The 25183-nt window shown below is 31.6% G+C and overlaps 2 protein-coding genes across 2 annotated transcripts; both read left to right on the plus strand.

Moving 5' to 3' along the window:
• Window positions 1-600: 600 nt before the first annotated feature.
• On the plus strand, window positions 601-1297 carry LOC143861408 (uncharacterized). Its single transcript, XM_077372334.1, has 2 exons — window positions 601-1219; window positions 1275-1297. The coding sequence occupies exons 1-2, from the start codon at window positions 601-603 to the stop codon at window positions 1295-1297; spliced, it is 642 nt and encodes a 213-aa protein (XP_077228449.1).
• Window positions 1298-1340: 43 nt separating this feature from the next.
• LOC143861409 (uncharacterized) lies at window positions 1341-1973 on the plus strand. Its single transcript, XM_077372335.1, has one exon. It carries the CDS (start codon window positions 1341-1343, stop codon window positions 1971-1973), a length of 633 nt encoding a protein of 210 aa, XP_077228450.1.
• Window positions 1974-25183: the final 23210 nt, after the last annotated feature.

Raw genomic sequence — 25183 nt, forward strand, 5'->3', positions numbered from 1 at the left:
AAAGAAATTCTAGCTTGTTTACAAGAATTCTACAGATTCTCTGGCCTCCAACCAAATTTTTCGAAATGTGAGGTCTTCTTTGCTGGAATTAGTTTCAGAGAACGAAAGGAAATCTCAAAATTACTGCTCATCCCTGAAGGAAAACTGCCAATCAAATACCTTGGACTCCCCTTGACCTTTTCAAGACTTTCTTCAAACGATTGTTTCCCGATCATCTCGAAGGTCACTCAAAAAATCAATGGATGGAGTAGTCGTTTTCTCTCCGCTGTAGGAAGGATTGAGTTGGTGAAATCTGTCCTTCACTCTTATCAAGTCTTTTGGTCCTCCTCTATTAATCTCCCCTCGGGAGTTATAGACAAGCTTGAAAGACTTTGCAGAGATTTTGTTTGGGCTGGAAGTGAGAAAGCTAACAAAGTTCATACGGTGGCTTGAGAAACTATATGCAAACCTAAGGAAGAAGGTGGCCTGGGTATCCGTAATTTGAGAGACATTAACTCGGCTCTCCAGTGCCAATTACTGTGGAGACTTATTCAGGGAAATAATTCTTTGTGGAGACAATGGATCTTTGCTAAATACATTCAAAATAAGAACATTTGGTCCATGAAGGTTCCCTCCAGACCGTCTTGGGATGAAGCTGAAATTGATCTATGGACTCAACCTTGGCATCCGGATGGAGTCCTGGATCAAATCATTTCTAAATCAGTGACTGATTATTCCCTCTCCTCGATGAAATGTCTGGGCGAGATACATTCAAAGGAAGGCTGGAATCCAATCATAAATAAAACATCTCTCATTCAGGAGAAAGCTATTTTGCAAAAGTCTCTTTTTCAGGAGGACGATGAAAACAGAGTAATCTGGAAGCCTAGTATTGATGGCTATTTCTCTGTTAGAAGTGCTTGGAACTCTATCAGGAAGCATAAAGTGGATACCCCATGGGCTTCTTCAGTCTGGTTTACAGGTCATATACCAAGGCAAGCGTTATCTGCTTGGAAAGTTCTACACAAGAAACTGCTTACTAGAGATCACCAGATTTTCAGAAATAGAGTGATGGATGAAGGGTGTCCTCTCTGTAAATCAGAAAAGGAGACAATTAATCACTTATTCTTCAGGTGTGGATTCTCAGCTTGGGTCTGGAGGTCCATTTTGTCGCGGTATGGATCACGAAGAAAACCGAAGAAAACCATCCAGGAAGAAGAGTGGATAAGAACTCATTGTAGAGGTAAGTCTCAAAGTTCCACGGCCATGAAAATTGCTTTTGCTTCTGCCATTTACAGGTTATGGGGGGAGAGAAACCTGAGAATCTTTGAAAAAAATCAAATCATAAGATCAAAATTCTCCGTATGATTCTTGATGATGTAAAGACAAGAGTTAACAGCCTCAATCTCGGGGACAGTAAAGAAGTGCACACGGCTGCTGTCGCAAATCACTCTGGCTACACGATTTCTATACAGGAGAAAGACCTAAAATTCTGCTGTTGGGTTCCCCCTGCTTTGGGAGAATTCAAACTTAACACTAATGCTTCTTTAACAGATGCTGGAGGAGGGATTGGAGGAATAATTAGAAACAATGACGGCGAAATAATCCAATTTTTCTCTAAAAATACTGATGGGGAAGAGATTTTCGCCTTGGAAATTCAAGCTATATGCAAAGGACTGGCTGTTGCAAAAAGTCTGGGTATCAATTCTCTTTGGATAGAAGCTGACTCTACCTTTGCTGTCAACTCTTTTAACAAAATTTCCTCTCCTCTGTGGAAAAAAATCCCAGCAATCTATAGAGCTTGGAGTGAGCTGGCAAGAATAACGTGGAGAATATCCCACATCTGGAGAGAGGGCAATATGGCAGCCGACTTATTATCCAAGAGAGAATGTCCCTTTAAAGGACATTCCACCTTTCAGACGAGAGTTCTTGACGATCTCCTTGCTGTTGTCAAATCTGACAGAGAGAAAACCATGTACCAGAGAATGAAAAACTGAAATTGATTCTCTGATGTAAGTGTTCTATCTTTCCCTGTTTCCAATGTTTGCCTGTTTAGGTTGTTTTTCTTGTTTTCCTTTTGCCATTATGTGGATAGCCTTTTGGGAGTCTGTTCCCCTCTGGCCGGACTTTTGGCCCCCTTGATGTATCTTTTCCTTATTTTTAATGATATCTGGTTGGGGTCTTGCCTAACCCCAGCTTAACCATCAAAAAAAATAAAAATCCCCATCCTTCATCAACTAATTCTAAGATTCAATATCAGCTCATTCTCATCCCAAAACTTGCCCAAAAGCTCATTGACACCATCTCTAAGGTTTCCTATGTGTAAAAGAAGTATGTTTTATAAAGTTTCTAAAATAAGAAAAATTCTATATTTTCAATCTTCATCCTTCATCTACAAACTTTATGATTCAATACCCTCTCATTTTCATCTCAAAACTTGGCTAAAAGTTATTTTTCATCATCTCTAAGGTTTCCTATATTAAAAGATGGACGTTTTATAAAGTTTCTAATATAAGAAACTTTCTATTTTTTAAATTTCTATCATTAATCAACTAAATCTAACATTCAATACCATCTCATCATCATCCCAAACCCTAGCTTAAAGCTCAATGACACAATCTCTAAGGTCTAAAAGATAGATATTTTATAAAGTTTCTAAAATAAGAAACTTTCTATTTTTTCAATCTCGATTCTTCATCAACTAAATCGAAGATTCAATGTCATCTTATCCTTATCCCAAAACACGGCTAAAAGCACCTTTACACCATATCTTTAGGGTCTTCAATGTCTAAAAGATGGATGTTTGATAAAGCTTCTAAAATAAGAAACTTCCTATTTTTTTAATCTCCATCCTTTATTAACTAAATCTACGATTCAATACCATCTCATCCTCATCTCAAAACTTGGCTAAAAGCTCCATAACACCATCTCTACGGTTTGCTAAGTCTAAAAGATTGATGTTTTATAAAGTTTCTAAATTAAGAAACTTTCTATTTTTTCAATCTCTATCATTGATAAATTAAATCTAAGATTCAATACCATCTAATCCTCATCTCAAAACTTGGCTAAAAGCACCTTGACATCATTTATGGGGTTTCCTATTTCTAAAAGATTGATGTTTTTTAAAGTTTCTAATATAAGAAAATTTATATTTTTCAATCTGCATCCTTCATCAACTAAATCTAAGATTCAAAACCATCTCATCATCATCCCAAAACTTGGCTAAAAGCACTTTGGCACAATCTTTAGGGTCTCAAATTTCTAAAAGATGGATGTTTTACAAAGTCTCTAAACTAAGAAACTTTTTATTTTTTGAATATCTATCCCTTATCAACTAAATCTCAGATTTAATACCATCTCATCCTATCTCAAAACTTGGCTAAAAGCTCGTTGACATCATCTATAGGGTTTAATATGTGTAAAAGATTGATGTTTTATAAAGTTTATAAAATAAGAAACTTTCTGTTTTTTAAATCTCCATCCTTCATCAACTAAATCTAAGATTCAATATCATCTCATCCTAATCTCAAAAGTTGGGTAAAAGCACCTTAACTCCATCTCTAGGGTTTTCTATATCTAAAAGATGGATGCTTTATAAAGTTTCTAAAATAATAAAGTTTTTTTTTTCAATCTCCATCCTTGATCAACTAAATTTAAGATTTAATACCATTTCATGATTATCTCAAAACTTGGCTACTGAAATTGTATTGAATCTTAGATTTAGTTGATTAAGTTTGGAAATTGAAAAAATAGAAATTTTCTTATTTTAGAAACTTTATAAAACATCAATCTTTTAGACATAGTAAACCTTAGAGATGGTGTCAAGGGGCTTTTAGCCAAATTTTGAGGTTAGCATGAGATGGTATTGAACCCTAGAGATGGTGTAAATGTGCTTTTAGCAAATTTTTGGGATGAGGATGAAAGGGTATTGAATCTTAGATTTAGTTGGTGAAAGAAAGAGATTGAAATAAGAGAGTTTCTAATTTTAAAAACTTTACAAAACATCCATCTTTTAGACATAGGAAGCCCTATAGATGGTGTCAATGAGCTTTTAGCCAAGTTTTGAGATGAGGATTAGATGGTTTTGAATCCTACAATTAGTTGATCTAGAATGGAGATTGAAAAAATTGAAAGTTTCTTATTTTAGATACTTTAATAAACATCCATCTTTTAGACATAAGAGACCTTAGAGACGGTGTCAAGGACCTTTTAGCAATGTTTTGGTATGAAGATGAGATGGTATTGCTTCTTAGATTTAGTTAATGAAAGATGAAAATTGAAAAAATAGAAAGTTTCTTATCTTATGAACTTTATAAAACATCCATCTTTTAGACATAAGAAACCCTATAGATAGTGTCAATAAGCTTTTTACCAAGTTTTGGGATGAGGATTAAATGGTATTAAATCTTAGATTTGGTTGAAAAATGATAGAGATTGAAAAAATAGAAAGTTTCTTATTTTAGAAACTTTTAAAAAAATAAATCTTTTAGACATAGGAAACCCCATATATGGTGTCAAAGTGCTTTTAGCAAAGTTTTGAGATAAGGATGAGATGATATTGAATCTTAGATTTAGTTGATAAAGGATGGAGATTGAAAAAATAGAAAGTTTTTTATTTTAGAAACTTTATGAAACATCCATCTTTTCGACATGGGAAACCCTAAAGATGATGTCAGCGAGCTTTTACCCAAGTTTTGGGTTGAGAATGAGAGGATATTGAATCTTAGATTTAGCTGATGAAGGATGAAGATTTAAAAAATAGAATGTTTCTTACTTTAGATACTTTATTAAACATCCATCTTTTAGACTTAAGAAACTATAGAGATGGTGTGAATGAGCTTTTAGCCAAGTTTTGGGATGACGATAAGATGGTATTGAATCTTAGATTTAGTTGATGAAGGATGGAGATTGAAAAAATAGAAAGTTTCTAAAAATAAGAAACTTTGTAATACATCATCCTTTTAGACATAGGAAATCGTAGAGATGGTGTTAAGAAGCTTTTAGCCAAGTTTTGAGATAAGGTGAGATGGTATTGAATCATAGATTTAAGTTATAAAGGTTGTGAAATAAAAAAACAGAAAGTTTCTTATTTTAAGAACTTTATAAAACATTCATCTTTTACACATAAGAGACCCTAGAGATGGTGTCAAGGTGCTTTTAGATATGTTTTGGGATAAGGATGAGATAATATTAAATCTTAGATTTAATTGATGAAAGATGGAGATTGAAAAAATAGAAAGTTTCATATTTTATAAACTTTATAAAACATCCATCTTCTAGACATTGGAAACCCTAGAGAAGATGTCAACAAGCTTTTAGCTAAGTTTTAGGTTGAGAATGAGTGGGTATTGAATCTTAGATTTAGTTGATGAAGGATGGAGATTGAAAAAATATAAAGTTTCATATTTCTGACGGTTTGTAAAACATCCATCTTTTAGACTTTGTAAACACTAGAGATGGTGTAAAGTTGCTTTTAGCTAAGTTTTGAGATGAGGATGAGATGGTATTTAATCTTAGATTTAGTTGATGAAGGAAGGAGATTGAAAATATTGAAAGTTTCACATTTTACAAACTTTATAAAATATTCATCTTTTAGACATAGGAAACCCTAGAGATGATGTCAAGGAGCTTTTAACCAAGTTTTGGGATGGGAATGAGTGGGTGTTGAATTTTATATTTAGGTGATTACATATGGAGATTGAAAAAATAGAAAGTTTCTTATTTTAGAAAGTTTGTAAGACATCAACTTTTTAGACTTAGTAAACCATAGTAATGGTGTAAAGGAGCTTTTAGCCAAGTTTTGAGATGAGGATGAGATATGATTGAAAATTATATTTAGTTGATAAAGGATGGAGATTGTAAAAATAGAAATTTTCTTATTTTAGAAACTTTATATAACATCCATCTTTTAGACATAGGACACCCATCTTTTAGACGTAGGAAACCCCAGAGATAGTGTCAAGAAACTTTTAGCCAAGTTTTGAAATGAGGATGAGATTGTTTTGAATCTTAGATTTAGTTGATGTAGGATGGAGATTGAAAAAATAGAAAGTTTCTTATTTTAGAAACTATATAAAACCTAAATCTTTTAGACTTAGTAAACCCTATACATGGTGATAAGGAGCTTTTAGCCATGTTTTGGAATGAGGATGAGATGATATTGAATCTTAGATTTAATTGTTGAAGGATGGAGATTGAAAAAATAGAAAGTTTCTTATTTTAGAGACATTTTAAGACATCCATCTTTTAGACATAGGAAACCCTAGAGATGACGTGAAGGAGCTTTTAGCCAAGTTTTGAAATTAGGATGAGATTGTATTGAATCTGAGGTTTAGTTGAGGAATGATGGAGATTGAAAAAATATAAACTTCTTATTTTGGAAACTTTATAAAACATCAATCTTTTAGACATATGAAACCCTAGAGATGATGTCAACGAGGTTTTAGCCAAGTTTCTAGATTAGAATTAGAGGGAATTGAATCTTAGATTTAGTTGATGAACGATGGAGATTGAAAAAATAGAAAGTTTTTTATTTATGAAACTTTATAAGACATCCTTCTTTTTTACATTGGAAACCCTAGAGATGGTGTGAAGTTGCTATTAGCCAAGTTTTGAGATGAGGATGAGATGGAATTGAATCTTAGATTTAGTTGATGACATGGTTTTAAATTTCGACCGAAATCCGAACATTCGAATTTCGGTTGGGACCGAAACCGAAATTTCCCGAAATCCCATTTTTTGCTAAATACCAAATTTTGAAATTTCGGTTCGAAATTTTATTATTGAGAGTTTTTTTAAAAATATTGTTACAAAATTTCGGCCAAAATTTTAGGATTTCAGTCCGAAATTTGGAAATTAAATAAATACTGTTTTTAATTTCTTACCAAATTTTGAATGAAATTACAGTTTTCTCAGGGACCGAAACCAATATTTTAAACCTTGGTTGACGAAGGATTGAGATTGAGAAAATAAAAAGTTCTGTATTTTAGAAACTTTATAAAACTTCCATCTTTTAGACATAGGACCTCTAGAGACGGCGTAAATGAGCTTTTTGCCATGTTTTGGTATGAGGATGAGATGATACTGAATCTTAGATTTAGTTGACGAAGGATGAAGATTGAAAAAATAAAAGTTTCTTATTTTAGAAACTTTATAAAACATCAATCTTTTCGATATATGAAACCCTAGAGATGATGTCAACGAGCTTTTAGCCATGTTTTATGATGAGAATGAGAGAAAATTTAATCTTAGATTTAGTTGATGAAGTATGGTGATTGAAAGAATAGAAAGTTTCTTATTTGTGAAACTTTGTAAGACATCCATCTTTTAGACATAGGAAAACCTAGAGATGGTGTCAAGGAGCTTTTAGGGAAGTTTTGAGATGAAGATGAGATGGTATTGAATCTTAGATTTAGTTGATTAAGGATGGAGATTGAAAAAATAAAATGTTCCTTATCTTAGAAACTTTATAAAACATCCATCTTTTTTACATAAGAGACCCTAGAGACGATGTCAAGGAGCATTTAGCCAAGTTTTGGATTGAGGATGAGATGATATTTAATCTTAGATTTAGTTGATGAAGGATAAAGATTGAAAAAATAGAAAGTTTCTTATTTTAGAAATTTTATAAAACATCAATCTTTTATACATAAGAAACCCTAGAGATGATGTCAACGAGCTTTTAGCCAAGTTTTTGGATTAGAATGAGAGGGTATTGAATTTTAGATTCTGTTGATGAAGGATAGAGATTGAAAAAATAGAAAGTCTCTTATTTTAGAAACTTTATAAAGCATAAATCTTTTAGACTTAATAAGCCCTAGAGTTGGTGTAAAGGAGCTTTTAGACAAGTTTTGAGATGAGGATGAGATGGTATTGAATTTTAGAATTAGTTGATGAAGGATGGATATTGAAAATATATAAGGTTTCTTATTTTATACACTTTATAAAACGTCCATCTTTTACACATCGAAAACCCTAAAGATCGTGTCAAACAGCTTTTAGCCAAGTTTTGAGATGATGAGATGGAATTGAATCTTCGATTTAGTCGATAAAGGATGTAGATTGAAAAAATAGAAAGTTTCTTATTTTAGAAACTTTATAAAACATCCATCTTTTAGACATAGAAAATCGTAGATATGGGATAAAGAAGCTTTTAGCCAAGTTTGTAAAAGAGGATGAGATGGTATTGAATCTTAGATTTAGTTGATAGAGGATATTGAATTAAAAAATAGAAAGTTTCTTATTTTAGAAACTCTAAAACATCAATCTTTTAGACATAAGAGACCCTGGAGATGGTGTCAAAGAGCTTTTAGCCAAGTTTTGGGATGATGATGAGATCGTTTTAAATCTTAGATTTAGTTGATGAAAGATGAAGATTGAAAAAATAGAAAGTTTCTTGATTTAGAAACTTTATAAAATATCCATCTTTTAAACATAGGAAATCCTAGAGATGGTGTTAGGGAGCTTTTAGTCAAGTTTTGAGATGAGGATGTGATGGTATTGGATCTTTGCTTTTGTAGATAAAGGATGGAGATTGAAAAATAGAAAGTTTCTTATTTTAGTAAGTTTACATAACATCCATCGTTTAAACATAGCTGACCCTGGAGATGGTGTCACTGAGGTTTTAGCCAAGTTTTGGATTGATGATGAGATGGTATTGAATCTTAGATTTTTAGCTGATGAAGGATGGAGATTGAAAAAATAGAAAGTTTCTTATTCTAGAAACTTTTTAAAACATCCATCTTTTAGACATTGGAAACTCGAGAGATGGTGTGAATGAGCTTTAGCAAAGTTTCGAGATGAGAATGAGAGGGTACAGAATCTTAGATTTAGTTGCTGAATGATGCAGATTGAAAGAAAAAAAGTTTCTTATTTTAGAAACTTTTCAAAACATCAATTTTTAGCCATAGGAGACCCTAGAGATGGTGTCAAGGAGCTTTTAGCCATGTTTTGAGGTGAGGATGAGATGATATTTAAACTTAGATTTAGTTGATGAATGACCACATTTTATGGTATTGAAACACTAGAGATGGTGTCAAGGAGCTTTTAGCCTTATTTTGAGGTGAGGATGAGATGATATTGAAACTTAGATTTAGTTGATGAAGGACCACCTTTTATGGTATTGAAACCGTAGAGATGATGTCAACCAACTTCTAGCCACGTTTTGGGTTGAGAATCAGAGGTTATTGAATCTTAGATTTAGTTGATGAATGATGGAGATTGAGAAAAATAGAAAGCTTCTTATTTTAGAAACTTTATAAAACATCCATCTTTTGGACATAAATAACCCTAGAGATGGTGTCAAGGAGTTTTTTGCCAAGTTTTAAGATTGGAATGAGAGGGTATTGAATCTTAGATTTAGTTACTAAAGAATAGAGATTGAAGAAATAAAAAGTTTCTTATTTTAGAAACTTTATAAATATCAATCTTTTACTTTTTTGTAAACCCTAGATATGGTGTCGAAGTGCTTTGAGCTAAGTTTTGAGATGACGATTAGATGGTATTGAATCATAGACTTAGTTGACGAAGGATGGAGATTGAAAAATTACAAAGTTTCTTATTTTAGAAACTTTATAAAGCATCCATCTTTTAGACGTAGAAAACCCTAGATATGGTGTGAAGAAGCTTTTAGCCAAGTTTTGAGAAGATGATGAGATCCTATTGAAGCTTAGATTTAGTTGATAGAGGATATTGAATTAAAAAATAGAAAGTTTCTTATTTTAGAAACTCTAAAACATCCGTCTTTTAGACATAAGAGACCCTGGAGATGGTGTCAAAGAGCTTTTAGCCAAGTTTTGGATTGATGGTTAGATGGTATTGAATCTTAGATTTCGCTGATGAAGGATGGAGATTGAAAAAATAGAAAGTTTCTTATTTTAGAAACTTTATAAAACATCCATCTTTTAGACATAGAAAACCCTAGATATGGTGTAAAGAAGCTTTTAGCCAAGTTTGTAGAAGAGGTTGAGATGGTATTGAATCTTAGATTTAGTTGATAGAAGATATTTAATTAAAAAATAGAAAGTTTCTTATTTTAGAGATACTAAAACATCCATCTTTTAGACATAAGAGACCCTGGAGATGGTGTCAAAGAGCTTTTAGCTAAGTTTTGGGATGATGATCAGATGGTTTTAAATCTTAGATTTAGTTGATGGAAGATGGAGATTGAAAAAATAGAAAGTTTCTTGTTTTAGAAACTTTATAAAATATCTTTCTTTTAGACATAGGAAATCCTAAAGATGGTGTTAAGGAACTTTTACTCAAGTTTTGAGATGAGATGTGATGGTATTGGATCTTGGATTTTGTTGATAAAGGATGGAGATTGAAAAAATAGAAAGTTTCTTCTTTTAGAAAGTTTATAAAACATCCATCGTTTAGACAAAGCTGACCCTAGAGATGGTGTCAATGAGGTTTTAGCCAAGTTTTGGATTGATGATGAGATGGTTTTGAATCTTAGATTTAGCTGATGAAGGATGGAGTTTGAAAAAATAGAAAGTTTCTTACTTTAGAAACTTTATAAAACATCCATCTTTTAGACATTGGAAACTCGAGAGATGGTGTCAATGAGCTTTTAGCAAAGTTTTGATATGAGAATGAGAGGGTACTGAATCTTAGATTTAGTTGCTGAATGATAGAGATTGAAAAAAAAAGTTTCTTATTTTAGAAACTTTAAAAAATATCAAACTTTTATACTTAGTAAACCCTAGAGATGGTGTCAAAGAGCTTTTACCAAAATTTTAAGATGAGGATTAGATGGTATTGAATCTTAGATTTAGTTGATGAAGGATGGAGATTGAAGAAATAGAAAGTTTATAATTTTAGAAACTTTATAAAACATCCATCTTTTGGACGTGGGAAATCCTCGAGATAGTATTAATAAGCGTTTTGCCAAGTTTTGAGATCAGGACGAGATGGTATTGAATCTTAGATTTATTTGATAAAGTAAGAAGATGGAAAAAATAGAAAGTTTCTTCTGTTAGAAACTTTTCAAAACATCAATTTTTAGCCATAGGAGACCCTAGAGATGGTGTCAAGGAGCTTTTAGCCATGTTCCTAGGTGACGATGAGATGGTATTGAAACTTAGATTTAGTTGATGAAGGACTACCTTTTATGGTATTGAAACCCTAGAGATGATGTCAACCAACTTTTAGCCATGTTTTGGGTTGAGAATCAGAGGGTGTTGAATCTTAGATTTAGTTGATGAAGAATGGAGATTGAAAAAATAGAAAGTTTCTTATTTTAGAAACTTTATAAAACATCCATCTTTTGGACATAAGAAACCCTAGAGATGGTGTCAAGGATTTTTTTGCAAAGTTTTAAGATTAGAATGAGAGGGTATTGAATCTTAGATTTAGTTGGTGAAGGAAAGAGATTGAAGAAATAAAAAGTTTCTTATTTTAGAAACTTTATAAATATCAATCTTTTACTTTTTGTAAACCCTAGATATGGTCTCGAAGTGCTTTTAGCTAAGGTTTGAGATGAGGATTAGATGGTATTGAATTATAGATTTAGTTGATGAAGGATGGAGATTGAAAAATTACAAAGTTTCTTATATTAGAAACTTTATAAAACATCCATCTTTTTAGACATAGAAAACCCAAGATATGGTGTAAAGAAGCTTTTAGCCATGTTTGTGGAAGAGGATGAGATGGTATTGAATCTTAGATTTAGTTGATAGAGGATATTGAATTAAAAAATAGAAAGTTTCTTATTTTTGAAACTCTAAAACATCCATCTTTCAGACATAAGAGACCTTGGAGATGGTGTCAAAGAGCTTTTAGCCAAGTTTTTGGATGATGATGAGATGGTTTTAAATCTTATATTTAGTTGATGAAAGATGGAGATTGAAAAAATAGAAAGTTTCTTGTTTTAGAAACTTTATAATATATCCAAAAGATAGTGTTAAGGAGCTTTTATCCAAGTTTTGAGATGAGGATGTGATGGTATTGGATCTTGGATTTTGTTGATAAAGGAGGGAGATTGAAAAAACAGAAAGTTTCTTATTTTAGAAAGTTTATATAACATCCATCGTTTAGACATAGCTAACCCTAGAGATGGTGTCAATGAGCTTTTAGCCAAGTTTTGGATTGATGATGAGATGGTATTGAATCTTAGATTTAGCTGATGAAGGATGAAGAATGAAAAAATAGATAGTTTCTTATTTTAAAAACTTTATAAAACATCTATCTTTTACACATTGGAAACTCAAGAGATGGTGTCAATGAGCTTTTAGTAAAGTTTTGATATGAGAATGAGAGGGTACCGAATCTTAGATTTAGTTGCTGAATGATGGAGATTGAAAGAAAAATAAGTTTCTTATTTTAGAAACTGTATAAAACATCAAACTTTTATACTTAGTAAACCCAAGAGATTGTGTCAAAGAGCTTTTAGCAATATTTTGTGATGAGTATTAGATGGTATTGAATCTTAGATTTACTTGATTAAGGATGGAGATTGAAGAAATAGAAAGTTTATTATTTTAGAAACTTTATAAAACATCAATCTCTTAGACGTGGGAAATCCTCGAGATAGTGTTAATAAGCTTTTTGCCAAGTTTTGAGATCAGGACGAGATGGTATTGAATCTTAGATTTAGTTAATAAAGTAAGAAGATTGAAAAAATAGAAAGTTTCTTATTTTAGAAACTTTTCAAAACATCAATTTTTCGACATAGGAGACCCTAGAGATGGTGTCAAGGAGCTTTTAGCCATGTTTTGAGGTGAGGATGAGATGGTATTGAAACTTTGATTTAGTCTCAAGGACCACTTTTATGGTATTGAAACCCTAGAGATTATGTCAACCAACTTCTAGCTACGTTTTGGGTTGAGAATTAGAGGGTATTGAATCTTAGATTTAGGTGATGAAGGATGGAGATTGAAAAAATAGAAAGCTTCTTATTTATAAACTTTATAAAACACCAATCTTTTGGACATAAGAAACCCTAGAGATGGTGAGAAGGAGTTTTTTGCCAAGTTTTAAGATTAGAATGAGAGGGTATTGAATCTTAGATTTGGTTGCTCAAGGATAGAGATTGAAGAAATAAAAAGTTTCATATTTTAGAAACTTTATAAATATCAATCTTTTACTTTTTGTAAACCCTAGATATGGTGTCGAAGTGCTTTCAGCTAAGTTTTGAGATAATGATTAGATGGTATTGAATCATAAATTTAGTTGATGAAGGATGGATATTGAAAAATTACAAAGTTTCTTATTTTAGAAACTTTATAAAACATCCATCGTTTAGACATAGAAAACCCTAGATGTGTGTGAAGAATCTTTTAGCGAAGTTTGTAGAAAAGGATGAGATGGTATTGAATCTTAAATTTAGTTGATATTGAATTAAAAACTAGAAAGTTTCTTATTTTAGAAACTCTAAAACATCCATCTTTTAGACATAAGAGACTCTGGAGATGGTGTCAAAGAGCTTTTACCCAAGTTTTGGGATGATGATGAGATGGTTTTAAATCTTAGGTTTAGTTGATGGAGGATGGAGATTGAAAAAGTAGAAAGTATCTTGTTTTAGAAACTTTATTAAATATCCATCTTTTTGACATAGGAAATCCTAGAGATGGTGTTAAGGAGCTTTGCGTCAAGTTTTGAGATGAGGATGTGATGGTATTGGGTCTTAGATTTTGTTGATAAATGATGGAGATTGAAAAAATAGAAAGTTTCTTACTTTAGAAAGTTTTTATAACATCCATCGTTTAGACATAGCAGACCCTAGAGATGGTGTCAACGAGCTTTTAGCGGAGTTTTGGATTGGTGATGAGATGGTATTGAATCTTAGATTTAGCTGATGAAGGATGCAGATTGAAAAAATAGAAAGTTTCTTATTTTAGGAACTTTATAAAACATCCATATTTTAGACATTGGAAACTCGAGAGATGGTGTTAAGGAGCTTTTAGAAAAGTTTCGAGATGAGAATGAGAGGGTACTGATTCTTAGATTTAGATGCTGAATGATGGAGATTGAAAGAAAAATAGTTTCCTATTTTAGAAACTTTATAAAACATCAAACTTTTATATTAGTAAACCCTAGAGATGGTGTCAAAGAGCTTTTAGCAAAATTTTGAGATGAGGATTAGATGGTATTGAATCTTAGATTTAGTTGATGAAGGATGGAGATTGAAGAAATAGAAAGTTTATTATTTTAGAAACTTTATAAAACATCCATCTTTTAGACGTGGGAAATTCTCGAGATAGTGTTAATAAGCTTTTTGCAAAGTTTTGAGATCAAGACGAGATGGTATGGTATTGAATCTTAGATTTAGTTGATAAAGTAAGAAGATTGAAAAAATAGAAAGTTTCTTATCTTAGAAACTTTTCAAAACATCAATTTTTAGCCATAGGAGACCCTAGAGATGGTGTCATGGAGCTTTATCCATGTTTTGAGGTGAGGATGAGATGGTATTGAAACTTAGATTTAGTTGATGAAGGACCACCTTTTATGGTATTGAAACCCTAGAGATGATGTCAACCAACTTTTAGCCCCGTTTTGGGTTGAGAATCAGAGGGTATTGAATCTTAGATTTAGTTGATGAAAGATGGAGATTGAAAAAATAGAAAGCTTCTTATTTTAGAAACTTTATAAAACATCCATCTTTTGGACCTAACAAACCCTAGAGATGGTGTCAAGGAGTTTTTTTCCAAGTTTTAAGATTAGAATGAGAGGGTATTGAATCTTAGATTTAGTTGCTGAAGGATAGTGATTAAAGAAATAAAAAGTTTCATATTTTAGAAACTTTATAAATATCAATCTTTTACTTTTTGTAAACCCTAGACATGGTGTCGAAGTGCTTTTAGCTAAGTTTTGAGATGAGGATTAAATGGTATTGAATCTTAAATTTAGTTGATGAAGGATGGAGATTAAAGAATTAGAAAGTTTATTATTTTAGAAACTTTATAAAACACCCATCTTTTAGACGTGGGAAATCCTCGAGATAGTGTTAATAAGCTCTTTGGCAAGTTTTGAGATCAGGACAAGATGGTATTGAATCTTAGATTTAGTTGATAAAGTAAGAAGATTGAGAAATTGAAAGTTTCTTATTTTATAAACTTTTCAAAACATCAATTTTAAGCCATAGGAGACCCTAGAGATGGTGTCAAGGAGCTTTTAGCCATGTTTTGAGGTGAGGATGAGATGGTATTGAAACTTAGATTTAGTTGATGAAGGACCACCTTTTATGATATTGTAACCCTAGAGATGAATTCAACCAACTTCTAGCCACGTTTTGGGTAGAGAATCTGAGGGTATTGTATCATAGATTTAGTTGATGAAGGATGGAGATTGAAAAAATAGAAAGCTACTTATTTTAGAAACTTTATAAAACATCCATCTCTTGGACATAAGGAACCCTGGAGATGGTGTGAAGGAGTTTTTTGTCAAGTTTTAAGATTAGGGTGAGGGTTATTTAATCTAAGATTTAGTTGCTGAAGGATAGATATTGAAGAAATAAAAAGTTTCTTATTTTAGAAACTTTATAAATATCAATCTTTTACTTTTTGAAAACCCTAGATATGGTATCGAAGTGCTTTTAGCTAAGTTTTGAGATGAGGATTAGATGGTATTGAATCATAGATTTAGTTGATGAAGGATGGAGATTGAAAAATTAGACATAGAAAACCTTAGATATTGTGTAAACAAGCTTTTAGCCAAGTTTGTAGAAGAGGATGAGATGGTATGGAATTTTAGATTTAGTTGATAGAGGATATTTAATTAAAAAATAGAAAGTTTCTTATTTTAGAAACTCTAAAACATCCATCTTTTAGGCAAAAGAGACCCTGGAGATGGTGTCAAAGAGCTTTTAGCCAAGTTTTGGGATGATGATTAGATGGTTTTAAATCTTAGATTTAGTTGATGGAAGAGAGAGATTGAAAAAGTAGAAAGTTTCTTGTTTTAGAAACTTTATAAAATATTGTTCTTTTAGACATAGAAAATCCTAGAGATAGGGTGTGAAGGAGCTTTCAGTCAAGTTTTGAGATGAGGATGTGATGATATTGGATCTTGAATTTTATTGATAAATGATGGAGATTGAAAAAAGAGAAAGTTTCTTATTTTAGAAAGTTTATATAACATCCATCGTTTAGACATTGCTGACCCTAGAGATGTTGTCAATGTGGTTTTAGCTAAGTTTTGGATTGATAATGAGATGGTATTGAATCATAGATTTAGCTGAAGAATGATGGAGATTGAACAAATAGAAAGTTTCTTATTTTAAAAACTTTATAAAACATTCATCTTTTAGACATGGAAACTCAAGAGATGGTGTCAAGGAGCTTTTAGCAAAGTTTTAAGTTGAGAATGAGAGGGTACTGAATCTTAGATTTAGTTGCTGAATGATGGAGATTGAAAGAAAAAAAGTTTCTTATTTTAGAAACTTTATTAAACATCAAACTTTTATATTTAGTAAACCCTAGAGATGGTGTCAAAGAACTTTTAGCAACATTTTGAGATGAGGATTAGATGGTATTGAATCTTACATTTAGTTGATGAAGGATGGAGATTGAAGAAATAGAAAGTTTATTGTTTTAGAAACTTTATAAAACATCCATCTTTTAGACGTGGGAAATCCACGACATAGTGTTAATTATCTTTTTGCCAAGTTTTGAGATCAGGACGTGATGGTATTGAATCTTAGATTTAGTTGATAAAGTAAGAAGATTGAAAAAATAGAAAGTTTCTTATTTTAGAAACTTTTCAAAACATCAATCTTTAGCCATAGGAGACCCTAGAGATGGTGTCAAGGAGCTTTTAGCCATGTTTTGAGCTGAGGATGGGATGGTATTGAAACTTAGATTTAGTTGATGAAGGACCACATTTTATTGTATTGAAACCCTAGATATGATGTCAACCAACTTTTAGCCACGTTTTGGGTTGAGAATCAGAGGGTATTGAATCTTAGATTTAGCTGATGAAGGATGGAGGTTGAAAAAATAGAAAGCTTCTTATTTTAGAAACTTTATAGAGATGATGTTAAGGAGCTTTCAGTCGAGTTTTGAGATGAGGATGTGATGGTATTGGATCTTGGATTTTGTTGATAAAGGATGAAGATTGAAAAAATAGAAAGTTTCTTATGTTAGAATGTTTATATAACATCCATCGTTTAGACATAGCTGAACCAAGAGATGGTGTCAATGAGCTTTTAGCCAGGTTTTGGATTGATGATGAGATGGCATTGAATCTTAGATTTAGCTGATGAAGGATGGAGATTGAAGAAATAGAAAGTTTCTTATTTTAGAAACTTTAAAAAACATCCATCTTTTAGACATTGGAAACTCGAGAGATGGTGTCAATGAGCTTTTAGTAAAGATTTGAGATGAGAATATGAGGGTACTGAATCTTAGATTTAGTTGCTGAATGATGGAGATTGAAAGAAAAAAATGTTTCCTAATTTAGAAACTTTATAAAACATCGAACTTTTATACTTAGTAAACCCTAGAGATGGTGTTAAAGAGATTTTAGCAACATTTTGAGATGATGATTTGATTGTATTGAATCTTAGATTTAGTTGATGAAGGATGGAGATTGAAGAAATAGAAAGTTTATTATTTTAGAAACTTTATAAAACATCCATCTTCTAGATGTGGGAAATCCTCGAGATAGTGTTAATAACTTTTTTGCCAAGTTTTGAGATCAGGACGAGATGGTATTGAATGTTAGATTTAGTTGATAAAGTAAGAATATTGAAAAAATAGAAAGTTTCTTATCTTAGAAACTTTTCAAACCATCAATTTTTAGCCATAGGAGACCTTAGAGATGGTGTCAATGAGCTTTTAGCCATGTTTTGAGGTGAAGATGAGATGGTATTGAAACTTAGATTTAGTTGATGAAGGACCACCTTTTATGGTATTGAAACCCTAGAGATGATGTCAACCAACTTCTAGCCACGTCTTGGGTTGAGAATCAGAGGGTATTGAATCTTAGATTTAGTTGATGAAGGATGGAGATTAAAAAAATAGAAAGCTACTTATTTTAGAAACTTTATAAAACAACCATCTTTTAGACATAGAAAACCCTAGATGTGGTGTAAAGAAGCTTTTAGCCAAGTTTGTAGAAGAGGATGAGATGGTATTGAATTTTAGATTTAGATGATAGAGGATATTCAATTAAAAAATAGAAAGTTTCTTATTTTAGAAACTCTAAAACATCCACCTTTTAGACATAAGAGACCATGAGATGGTGTCAAAGTGCTTTTAGCCAAGTTTTGGGACGATGATGAGATGGTTTTAAATCTTAGATTTAGTTGATGGAAGATGGAGATTGAAAAAGTAGAAAGTTTCTTGCTTTAGAAACTTTATAAAATATCCATCTTTTAGACATAGGAAATCCTAGAGATGGGGTTAAGGAGCTTTCAGTCAAGTTTTGAGATGAGGATGTGATGGTATTGGAATTTGGATTTTGTTGATAAATGATGGAGATTGAAAAAATAGAAAGTTTCTTATTTTAGAAAGTTTATATAAGATCCATCATTCAGACATAGCTGACCCTAGAGATGGTGTCAATGAGCTTTTAGCCAAGTTTTGGATTGATGATGAGATGGTATTGAAACTTAGATTTAGCTGATGAAGGATGGGGATTGAAAAGCTAGAAAGTTTCTTATTTTAGAAACTTAAAAAAACATCCATCTTTTAGACATTGGAAACTCGAGAGATGGTGTCAAGGGGCTTTTTGCAAAGTTTTGATATGAGAATGAGTGGGTACTGAATCTTAGATTTAGTTGTTGAATGACGGAGATTGAAAGAAAAACAAGTTTCCTATTTTAGAAACTTTATATAACATAAATTTTTTTACTTAGTAAACCCTAGAGATGGTGTCAAAGAGGTTTTAACAACATTTTGAGATAAGGATTAGATGGTATTGAATCTTAGATTTAGTTGAAAAGGGATGGAGATTGAAGAAATAGAAACTTAATTACTTTAGAAACTTTATAAAACATCCATCTTTTAGACGTGCGAAATCCTCGAGATAGTGTTAATATGCTTTTTGCCAAGTTTTGAGATCAGGACGAGATGGTATTGAATCTTAGATTTAGTTGATAAAGTAAGAAGATTGAAAAAATAGAAAGTTTCTTATCTTAGAAACTTTTCCAAACATCAATTATTAGCCATAGGAGACCCTTGAGATGGGGTCAAGGAGCTTTTAGCCATGTTTTGAGGTGAGGATGAGATGGTATTGAAACTTAGATTTAGTTTTTGAGGGACTACCTTTTATGGTATTGAAACCCTAGAGATGATGTCAACCAACTTCTAGCCACGTTTTGAGTTGAGAATCAGAGGGTATTGAATCTTAGATTTAGCTGATGAAGGATGGAGATTGAAAAAATAGAAAGCTTCTTATTTTAGAAACTTTATAAAACATCCACCTTTTGGACATAAGAAACCCTAGAGATGGTGTCAAGGAGTTTTTTGCCAAGTTTTAAGATTAGGATGAGAGGGTATTGAATCTTAGATTTAGTTGCTGAAGGATAGAGAATTGAAGAAATAAAAAGTTTCTTATTGTAGAAACTTTATAAATATCAATCTTTTACTTTTTATAAACCATAGATATTGTGTCGAAGTTCTTTTAGCTAAGTTTTGAGATGAGGATTAGATGGTATTGAATTATAGATTTAGTTGATGAATGATGGAGATTGAAAAATTACGAAGTTTCTTATTTTAGAAACTTTATAAAACATCAATCTTTTAGACATAGAAAATCCAAGATGTGGTGTAAAGAAGCTTTTAGCCAAGTTTGTAGAAGAGGATGAGATGGTATTGAATCTTAGATTTAGTTGATAGAGGATATTGGATTAAAACATAGAAAGTTTCTTATTTTAGAAACTCTAAAACATCTACCTTTTAGACGTAAGAGACCCTGGAGATGGTGTCAAAGAGCTTTTAGGAAAGTTTTGGGATGATGATGAGATGGTTTTAAATCTTAGATTTAGTTGATGGAAGATGGAGATTGAAAAAGTAAAAAGTTTCTTGTTTTAAAAACTTTATAAAATATCCACGTTTTAGACATAGGAAATCCTAGAGATAGTGTTAAGGAGCTTTCAGTCAAGTTTTGAGATGAGGATGTGATGGTATTGGATCTTGGATTTTTTTGATAAAGGATGGAGATTGAAACAAAAGAAAGTTTCTTATTTTAGAAAGTTTATATAAAATCCATCGTTCAGACATAACTGACCCTAGAGATGGTGTCAATGAGCTGTTAGCCAAGTTTTGGATTGATGATGAGATGGTATTAAATCTTAGATTTAGCTGATGAAGGATGGAGATTGAAAAAATAGATAGTTTCTTATTTTACAAACTTTATAAAACATCCATCTTTTAGACATTGGAAACTCGAGAGATGGTGTCAAGGAGCTTTTAGTAAAGATTTGAGATGAGAATGAGAGGGTACTGAATCTTAGATTTAGTTGGTGAATGATGGAGATTGAAAGAAAAAAAAGTTTCCTAATTTAGAAACTTTATAAAACATTGAACTTTTATACTTAGTAAACCCTAGAGATGGTGTTAAAGAGATTTTAGCAACATTTTGAGATGATGATTTGATGGTATTGAATCTTAGATTTAGTTGATGAAGGATGGAGATTGAAGAAATATAAAGTTTATTATTTTAGAAACTTTATAAAATATCCATCTTTTTTATGTTGGAAATCCTCGAGATAGTGTTAATAAGTTTTTTGCCAAGTTTTGAGATCAAGACGAGATGGTATTGAATGTTAGATTTAGTTCATGAAGTAAAAAGATTGAAAAAATAGAAAGTTTCTTATCTTAGAAACTTTTCAAAACATCAATTTTTAGCCATACGAGACCTTAGAGATGGTGTCAAGGAGCTTTTAGCCATGTTTTGAGGTGAAGATGAGATGGTATTGAAACTTAGATTTAGTTGATGAAGGACCACCTTTTATGGTATTGAAACCCTAGAGATGATGTCAACCAACTTCTAGCCACGTCTTGGGTTGAGAATCAGAGGGTATTGAATCTTAGATTTAGTTGATGAAGGATGGAGATTAAAAAAATAGAAAGCTACTTATTTTAGAAACTTTATAAAACAACCATCTTTTAGACATAGAAAACCCTAGATGTGGTGTAAAGAAGCTTTTAGCCAAGTTTGTAGAAGAGGATGAGATGGTATTGAATTTTAGATTTAGATGATAGAGGATATTCAATTAAAAAATAGAAAGTTTCTTATTTTAGAAACTCTAAAACATCCACCTTTTAGACATAAGAGACCATGAGATGGTGTCAAAGTGCTTTTAGCCAAGTTTTGGGACGATGATGAGATGGTTTTAAATCTTAGATTTAGTTGATGGAAGATGGAGATTGAAAAAGTAGAAAGTTTCTTGCTTTAGAAACTTTATAAAATATCCATCTTTTAGACATAGGAAATCCTAGAGATGGGGTTAAGGAGCTTTCAGTCAAGTTTTGAGATGAGGATGTGATGGTATTGGAATTTGGATTTTGTTGATAAATGATGGAGATTGAAAAAATAGAAAGTTTCTTATTTTAGAAAGTTTATATAAGATCCATCATTCAGACATAGCTGACCCTAGAGATGGTGTCAATGAGCTTTTAGCCAAGTTTTGGATTGATGATGAGATGGTATTGAAACTTAGATTTAGCTGATGAAGGATGGGGATTGAAAAGCTAGAAAGTTTCTTATTTTAGAAACTTAAAAAAACATCCATCTTTTAAACATTGGAAACTCGAGAGATGGTGTCAAGGGGCTTTTTGCAAAGTTTTGATATGAGAATGAGTGGGTACTGAATCTTAGATTTAGTTGTTGAATGACGGAGATTGAAAGAAAAACAAGTTTCCTATTTTAGAAACTTTATATAACATAAATTTTTTTTACTTAGTAAACCCTAGAGATGGTGTCAAAGAGGTTTTAACAACATTTTGAGATAAGGATTAGATGGTATTGAATCTTAGATTTAGTTGAAAAAGGATGGAGATTGAAGAAATAGAAACTTAATTATTTTAGAAACTTTATAAAACATCCATCTTTTAGACGTGGGAAATCCTCGAGATAGTGTTAATATGCTTTTTGCCAAGTTTTGAGATCAGGACGAGATGGTATTGAATCTTAGATTTAGTTGATAAAGTAAGAAGATTGAAAAAATAGAAAGTTTCTTATCTTAGAAACTTTTCCAAACATCAATTATTAGCCATAGGAGACCCTTGAGATGGGGTCAAGGAGCTTTTAGCCATGTTTTGAGGTGAGGATGAGATGGTATTGAAACTTAGATTTAGTTTTTGAGGGACTACCTTTTATGGTATTGAAACCCTAGAGATGATGTCAACCAACTTCTAGCCACGTTTTGAGTTGAGAATCAGAGGGTATTGAATCTTAGATTTAGCTGATGAAGGATGGAGATTGAAAAAATAGAAAGCTTCTTATTTTAGAAACTTTATAAAACATCCACCTTTTGGACATAAGAAACCCTAGAGATGGTGTCAAGGAGTTTTTTGCCAAGTTTTAAGATTAGGATGAGAGGGTATTGAATCTTAGATTTAGTTGCTGAAGGATAGAGAATTGAAGAAATAAAAAGTTTCTTATTGTAGAAACTTTATAAATATCAATCTTTTACTTTTTATAAACCATAGATATTGTGTCGAAGTTCTTTTAGCTAAGTTTTGAGATGAGGATTAGATGGTATTGAATTATAGATTTAGTTGATGAATGATGGAGATTGAAAAATTACGAAGTTTCTTATTTTAGAAACTTTATAAAACATCAATCTTTTAGACATAGAAAATCCAAGATGTGGTGTAAAGAAGCTTTTAGCCAAGTTTGTAGAAGAGGATGAGATGGTATTGAATCTTAGATTTAGTTGATAGAGGATATTGGATTAAAACATAGAAAGTTTCTTATTTTAGAAACTCTAAAACATCTACCTTTTAGACGTAAGAGACCCTGGATATGGTGTCAAAGAGCTTTTAGGAAAGTTTTGGGATGATGATGAGATGGTTTTAAATCTTAGATTTAGTTGATGGAAGATGGAGATTGAAAAAGTAAAAAGTTTCTTGTTTTAGAAACTTTATAAAATATCCACGTTTTAGACATAGGAAATCCTAGAGATAGTGTTAAGGAGCTTTCAGTCAAGTTTTGAGATGAGGATGTGATGGTATTGGATCTTGGATTTTTTTGATAAAGGATGGAGATTGAAACAAAAGAAAGTTTCTTATTTTAGAAAGTTTATATAAAATCCATCGTTCAGACATAACTGACCCTAGAGATGGTGTCAATGAGCTGTTAGCCAAGTTTTGGATTGATGATGAGATGGTATTAAATCTTAGATTTAGCTGATGAAGGATGGAGATTGAAAAAATAGATAGTTTCTTATTTTACAAACTTTATAAAACATCCATCTTTTAGACATTGGAAACTCGAGAGATGGTGTCAAGGAGCTTTTAGTAAAGATTTGAGATGAGAATGAGAGGGTACTGAATCTTAGATTTAGTTGGTGAATGATGGAGATTGAAAGAAAAAAAAGTTTCCTAATTTAGAAACTTTATAAAACATTGAACTTTTATACTTAGTAAACCCTAGAGATGGTGTTAAAGAGATTTTAGCAACATTTTGAGATGATGATTTGATGGTATTAAATCTTAGATTTAGTTGATGAAGGATGGAGATTGAAGAAATATAAAGTTTATTATTTTTGAAACTTTATAAAATATCCATCTTTTTTATGTTGGAAATCCTCGAGATAGTGTTAATAAGTTTTTTGCCAAGTTTTGAGATCAAGACGAGATGGTATTGAATGTTAGATTTAGTTCATGAAGTAAAAAGATTGAAAAAATAGAAAGTTTCTTATCTTAGAAACTTTTCAAAACATCAATTTTTAGCCATACGAGACCTTAGAGATGGTGTCAAGGAGCTTTTAGCCATGTTTTGAGGTGAAGATGAGATGGTATTGAAACTTAGATTTAGTTGATGAAGGACCACCTTTTATGGTATTGAAACCTTAGAGATGATGTCAACCAACTTCTAGCCACGTCTTGGGTTGAGAATCAGAGGGTATTGAATCTTAGATTTAGTTGATGAAGGATGGAGATTAAAAAAATAGAAAGCTACTTATTTTAGAAACTTTATAAAACAACCATCTTTTAGACATAGAAAACCCTAGATGTGGTGTAAAGAAGCTTTTAGCCAAGTTTGTAGAAGAGGATGAGATGGTATTGAATTTTAGATTTAGATGATAGAGGATATTCAATTAAAAAATAGAAAGTTTCTTATTTTAGAAACTCTAAAACATCCACCTTTTAGGCATAAGAGACCATGAGATGGTGTCAAAGTGCTTTTAGCCAAGTTTTGGGACGATGATGAGATGGTTTTAAATCTTAGATTTAGTTGATGGAAGATGGAGATTGAAAAAGTAGAAAGTTTCTTGCTTTAGAAACTTTATAAAATATCCATCTTTTAGACATAGGAAATCCTAGAGATGGGGTTAAGGAGCTTTCAGTCAAGTTTTGAGATGAGGATGTGATGGTATTGGAATTTGGATTTTGTTGATAAATGATGGAGATTGAAAAAATAGAAAGTTTCTTATTTTAGAAAGTTTATATAAGATCCATCATTCAGACATAGCTGACCCTAGAGATGGTGTCAATGAGCTTTTAGCCAAGTTTTGGATTGATGATGAGATGGTATTGAAACTTAGATTTAGCTGATGAAGGATGGGGATTGAAAAGCTAGAAAGTTTCTTATTTTAGAAACTTAAAAAAACATCCATCTTTTAGACATTGGAAACTCGAGAGATGGTGTCAAGGGGCTTTTTGCAAAGTTTTGATATGAGAATGAGTGGGTACTGAATCTTAGATTTAGTTGTTGAATGACGGAGATTGAAAGAAAAACAAGTTTCCTATTTTAGAAACTTTATATAACATAAATTTTTTTTACTTAGTAAACCCTAGAGATGGTGTCAAAGAGGTTTTAACAACATTTTGAGATAAGGATTAGATGGTATTGAATCTTAGATTTAGTTGAAAAAGGATGGAGATTGAAGAAATAGAAACTTAATTATTTTAGAAACTTTATAAAACATCCATCTTTTAGACGTGGGAAATCCTCGAGATAGTGTTAATATGCTTTTTGCCAAGTTTTGAGATCAGGACGAGATGGTATTGAATCTTAGATTTAGTTGATAAAGTAAGAAGATTGAAAAAATAGAAAGTTTCTTATCTTAGAAACTTTTCCAAACATCAATTATTAGCCA

This window comes from Tasmannia lanceolata, unplaced genomic scaffold, assembly GCF_043159265.1.
Source record: "Tasmannia lanceolata isolate RefF3 unplaced genomic scaffold, GAP_Taslan_0.1 ptg000037l, whole genome shotgun sequence".
Lineage (NCBI taxonomy): Eukaryota > Viridiplantae > Streptophyta > Magnoliopsida > Canellales > Winteraceae > Tasmannia > Tasmannia lanceolata.